At 43.6% G+C, this 6,016-nt stretch overlaps 1 protein-coding gene across 1 annotated transcript in view; it reads left to right on the forward strand.

Annotated features, from left to right (window-relative positions):
* Window positions 1-6,016, forward strand: part of ADARB2 (adenosine deaminase, RNA-specific, B2 (non-functional)) — a gene marked incomplete at its 5' end in the record, with an annotated part of 96,553 nt that overhangs the window by 63,015 nt on the left and 27,522 nt on the right. The window contains one exon of the mRNA XM_009070189.1: window positions 700-851. Coding sequence (XP_009068437.1) covers window positions 700-851 — 152 coding nt within the window. The remainder of the gene's footprint in view (window positions 1-699; window positions 852-6,016) is intronic.

The following is a 6,016-nucleotide window of genomic DNA, read 5'->3' on the forward strand; positions in this document are numbered from 1 at the left end:
CATCTTAATAAGTATCTTTTTCAACTCAGCTGAGAAAAGCCCACACAAGTTTTATCCTCACTTCTTAGGATGGCTTCTGATTTCCAAAAATGCCAAGTGGCCAAGAGGACACTGCTGGCCTAGGTGGAGCATTCATAGATGGCTCTGATTAAATTGGGGAAAAGAGCAATCCCTGAGGAGCAGGGAAACTGGCAGCAGCCATAAAATCTGGGTGTTTCATTAGAGCCCCTTTTCTGTGGAGCATAGGAACACACATCTCAGCATTGATGTTAATGGATTTTAAACACGTGCCTAGGCATTGTGATGAGCAGAGCTGATGTGTTAACATGAGAGTCTAAGAGAACTTTGCCTTTTTCATGCACCAGAAACACATTAAAATCAATGTGTTTATGCATCCATGCATGTGAGGAAGGAGAGTTACCCTTCAAAAATCCACACATTTTATCATTAGAGTATATTCTAGGTAAGCAATTCTAGGCATATTCTAGGCACTTTGGCAGTTTTGACCCTCTTCCCACATTTCTTCACTTGGAGAAGCTTATTGTTTTTCTCTTTCTGTCACTAGGCAAAATATATGATGCCAGGTGCTAATACAAACAAACAAACAAGCAGAGGGAGAAAAAGAGAGAGAGAGAGAGCACAGAAATGTTTCTGATTTGGCATGTAACAAATGACCTGGAACCTCTTTTGTGATCTTAGCAAACGGCGAGAGGACTGGGAGCGATCAATCTTCATGCGATTAAAGGAGGGAGGCTACAGGCTGCGGGAGAACATCCTGTTCCATCTCTACGTGAGCATCTCACCCTGTGGAGACGCGCGCCTCAACTCCCCCTACGAAATCACAGCTGACTGTAAGAAAAACACATCTTCCCTCTCCTTTCTCTCCTTTGCATGGGTTTTGTCGTTTTGTTTTTTTTTTTTTGTAAAGATCAGCCCTGTCTCTTTTTGCAGGCAGAAAGTGTTTCACTGGAGGGCAAAAACACTGTGGACTTTGTGGAGTCTGCATGTCTCTACAAATGGTGCTTGGTCCCATGTGCTGGGGGAATGTGTGCAGGGAAAATCAGAGCTGGGCAAGGCAGTGATATCAGTGTCATATGATATGATATATGATATGATATAGCATATCTGTAGTGTTGATTGATGGTCAGACCCTCTCCAGATATAACCTGCACGTGCAGCAAATAATGTTAAGACAGTTATGGAAAGTATCCTTCCCAGGCCATCCTGCCTATGTCAAATCAACTGCATGGTCACTACTTGGCAGATGGGCTAGTTCACCAGGTCAGCCTTGGATCCCTGCACCCATACCCATGGCATTTAAGCAAACACATGCTTTTCCAGGGATTTCTCCTCTAGGGGTGGTCCTACAAATGAGGGAAACAAATCAGGTCTTGAGCCAGGATGTGCCACCAACAGACCTGCAGAGCTTGTTGTCCATGACAACGTATGCAAGGCAAAAAGCAAATTGACAAATTCCTAATGAGGTAACAAAATTAAGAGACATAGCATCATCTCAAAAACAAAATAAAATAGGAAGTGCTTATGAACATCAAAAAACAACAATGATTTTTGGTCTCCCACTTTATAGGTATTTCAAGAGATATATAAAAAGGCTTTCTATTTGGTGAAAGGCCCTTGTGTTTTCCAGAAGGCAGACTTCCTGGGCATCCCTTACTCGGCATCACAAGTGGAAGCACAAAAATCTGTAATTATTTTTAAAGTGTGCACCATTCTTGAGAGCAAAGGCTGTCCAGGCTGGTTCTTGCTCTTCCATGCATGAGGAAGCAGGTGCTTTGGGCAGCTGACAGCCAGTCCTGCCTGTTGGTAGGCAGCTGAACCCAGCCCTGGAGGTGAGCCCTGCTTGGCTCATCGATTGCTTCAAAGAACACAGAAATCTCCCAGCTCATCAGGAAATGCTACTTTAGATAAAATACATACAGAAAGCTGTGTTTAAAAATATATAGTCACACAATACCTGACACACACAGTAAACTTGTAGATAATCACCAAAATACTTTTCCTAGTAGTTATTCCACCAGTTATAGTCCCAATTGAGAAGCTGAGGCAGAAAAGGGTGTGTGGCTTTGCCAAGGTTACACAGTGCTTCAGTAGCAGGACTCATAATTCACTCTTTTAAACAGATGCCTCTGCCTTTGTCCTGCACTCATAAAATAATTTAGCACGATGTAGAAAGCCATGTTTCCAAAAGCTGTACTTCAGCGAGGTAAGCATTTCCTTTTAGCTCACATTATCCCAGAATCATCTGGGAAGATAAGTATTTTATGTTTATCATTGCGATCTTCTCTTTCCTTTTTTTCTTCCTAAAGAAATAACCTTTCTTTCATCCAGTAATGACAAGAAACTCCAGATGAATGCTGTTTCATTTCTTAAACAACAAAGAAGCCTCTCCTAGAGCTAGCACAAGCCATCAAACATTACTGATTATTCTCTAAAGATGCATTAACATTTAAAAACGGTGTCTCGCCATGTGGTTGCGATCTTCTCTTTCCTTTTTTTCTTCCTAAAGAAATAACCTTTCTTTCATCCAGTAATGACAAGAAACTCCAGATGAATGCTGTTTCATTTCTTAAACAACAAAGAAGCCTCTCCTAGAGCTAGCACAAGCCATCAAACATTACTGATTATTCTCTAAAGATGCATTAACATTTAAAAACGGTGTCTCGCCATGTGGTTTCTGGTTTTGAGAAGGAATATGATAAGCCTTTATCAATATAGGGAATGAGTAAAATCCACTTTTCAAATCCCCTTCCAAAAATTTCCTATTATCCACCGTGTCTTTCCAGCACCCTCAGGGAGGCCTCACATTTCCTTCTTATGCGCTTTGTTCTGGTGAGGGAGGAGGTAAGCCAGCATGCATTTGAAACCCAGTTTACTTCTTACCGAATAGAGCAGGTCACCAAGTTAGTGGCATAAGTAGAAGTCTGACCTTCCCTTCATAAGAACAGCTGCAATGCAGAGGAGAGGTCCAGGGACCCCACACCCAAAGCCAGGTTCATGCAGGAGAGTAAGAGATTAGGGACAAAGAGAGAAAAATTACACTTTGATTTGCAGAGATGCCCTTCTTGGATCAGAGGCAAGGTGACTTGTTTGTTGATACATCCTTAGGCAGCTCTCAAAGAAAGACAAAATCCAGTTGGACCAGGGCTGCTCTGAGCATGAGGGGATTTTCTAACTCCTGTTTGGTGCCTGTAAGTCAGGAGGTTGGAGGCACTTATGGGGTAACCAAGTGAAGCTGAAGCTTTGGAAGAGTCAGGTACAACCTGAGAGAGATGAGGAGGAGGCTGGGGGAGAGGGACTGGAGTAGGTGAGAGCAGGAGAGTAGACCAGCCACAGTCAGTGGCATGGCTGGAATAGGAAGCTGGAAAATGCCAGAGGGGGGTCAGACAGTTGTGAGAGGTTTTACAGGTTTGTCCTGTCTCATTCTGGCCAGTCAGTCTCCTTCCCAAGACTGTTTTCATCATTTCCCAAGGTCAACCTCAAGGTTATAGCACAGCTATATGGCAAAGAGACAGCATGTTTCCAGTATCTTCACAACTTTCACTTGTCCTTCACACAGTCAGCTCCTGTCCACACGTCAGTTCAGTGCAGGAGGTCAGGGAGCCTGGGACATCTCCCTTTCTGGTACCTTCTCCCTTTGTGTACATCTGAGCAAAGTGTGCCTGGATTTCTGACTTCTCCTGAGGAGAGTATCACAGTACCACGTTAAAGTGGGTTTCCCAAGGGTTCTAAGGGGACTGATGTTTCCCATTACAGCACACACACTCCAGCTCATGAGATGAAGCCGTGGGGGCAGCTAGTCCTGTATTATTTGTTGCATATTTTACACTTTCTTCTGAATCTAGGGCAAACCACAGAATAATCAAGTCCTTGATTTGCTAAAGCACCATCCTAGCTAATTTAGTGCTTCTTCACTCATTGGCTTTTTTTTCAAGTCTCTTGAAAAGCAAAGTGAATTGCTTAAAAAATTGAGCTGAAAAAATGCTATGCTTCCCATTCCTCCTTCTCTAGAAGGATTTTACCTCATTGTCCACCTTTTTTTCTAAAGATGTGCTCTCTCTTTTTCACTACATGGATTGCCAAAGAGGCAGAATCTGCCTCAGGGCTTGTCTCAATTCTTCTCCCCTGGGCTGCTTTTCTCTCTCTTGCTAACATGCCGTATTGCCTTGTGCCATTGACTCCTTGATAGCCCAGTTCCTGTTTTATCCCATGCTCCCTTTAGGTCTGAAACACACCATTGCATCTGCTCCACATGGGGTCTTCCTCCTGCTTGCCTATTAACCTACAGCTGTGCTGAAGCTCTCATGCACACACATTTGACAGAGCTCTCATCTAAGCAGGATCCACTTGCAACCACGTGAGCCAGATCATTGCCTTGGTAGGTGATGTGATGAGATGTGCACTGCAGTTTTCCAGGAGTTGGGGCACTGAACAGTACACAAGAAGACAAGTTTGTGCTCTCTACTTCAAGTGTGCTTTCACTGTGCAAACCTGTGCTTTCCCTGCTTGTGATTCTGGCTGCTGGATTTTACATTCCATTCTCAGAAGAAATGCTCACTGTTAACCCCAAAATCCAGGGCTGCCTTGAAGGGTTGCCCTGCTCACACTGTGAGTTTGCCCTGCTCACACTGCACTGTGTTCAGATGGGGCTGACCCAGATCACATCACTATGTCATCCCCAGATCAGATCCCTGAAAGTCATAGCCTGAGCAGACAGGATGGAAAGGGCCAGATTCAAACAGAGCCTTCTATGGAGCCACGTGATCTCCTACAACTGTCAGGAGACTCTCAACCCCAGAATTCAGCATTCAGGGTCCTGCAGGCAGCTGTCTAGACCAAAGACAATGAGGATGCTTATGGCAGCAACCAGGCTACAATCACTCCCAAAACCATTGTGTTTGTGGAACATTTCTGGATGTGCAAGAGGAAGAAACTTCTGCCTTCCTTTTGCCAATCCCATGTTTTGTTTAAACAGACAATTATGTTCTTTCGAGTAGATGGTAAAGGGGGAAAGCGTTTCAAGAACCATCTAAGTAACTTAGTGATCTGAAAAGAAATTAGATATCTGTAACTACAAGAAAATTCAGTTTCTAACAAATTGATGTACTCTTCCAATACAAAATCAAAGGTACCCATAGGTCATGCCTTGGGCTTGGACACAATTATTTGTTTCCATTGTACAAGCTCTGCCAGGTATCACATCTCTCCATCGTGGCTGCTGGTTTGCTGCAGCTTGAGAAACCATCTTGGAAATTTGTAGTCACTCAGTGCATGGAGCAGCTTCCTCCTAGGTTGTAAAGTTGATTTTTTGCTGATGAATGGTCCATCTGTGGAACTGGGATGAAGGTGCATTATTTTCCTATTTCTCATATGACTGAGCAGAACAATACCTTGGGGGATCTCAGAAAAAAATTATCATAACCATGCCCAGAAGTAACTTGAAAGAAAAAAAAATGCATGCACCACTGTAGGCTGTAGTGCTGAACACTGCCTCAGGAGAAATAATCCTAGCACTGGATGAATTATTGTGGTCAGTGCAGATTGCTTTGTCATGTAAAGGATGCTGCAGAAATTGCAGATACAGCACAAGGCTGTTGGATTACTTCAGGGGCTACGGAATTTGTTTTAAAGGAGGTGAAAGGAAATTGTCCATTCACTTCATAAAGACTGGACTTGGATATATCCTAAAGTTTTGGGTTCAGGTGTGGGCACAGCACCCTTTGTCAGCCTCCTTTAAGATCAAGTTCCACGGAAGCAACGACACCTTCCTGCTTGTGCCACTGACACAGCCTCAATTCACCAGGGTAAATACAGAGGAAATGCAATGACTTTCTCTAGTTAACTAGAAGCTGCTCTGTGAAGGAGCATATGTCTCTTCTCAGGACTGTTAGCAGGCATTGGGTTTATATGTAATTGCCCTTTTTTCTAACTCAGTCTTGCCAAGCTGCTGAAATGCTGTTTCAGTGTGACTGCTTCCACTCAAGTCAATTTGGTAGGG

Source organism: Acanthisitta chloris, unplaced genomic scaffold (assembly GCF_000695815.1).
Source record: "Acanthisitta chloris isolate BGI_N310 unplaced genomic scaffold, ASM69581v1 scaffold19472, whole genome shotgun sequence".
In the NCBI taxonomy this organism is placed as follows: domain Eukaryota; kingdom Metazoa; phylum Chordata; class Aves; order Passeriformes; family Acanthisittidae; genus Acanthisitta; species Acanthisitta chloris.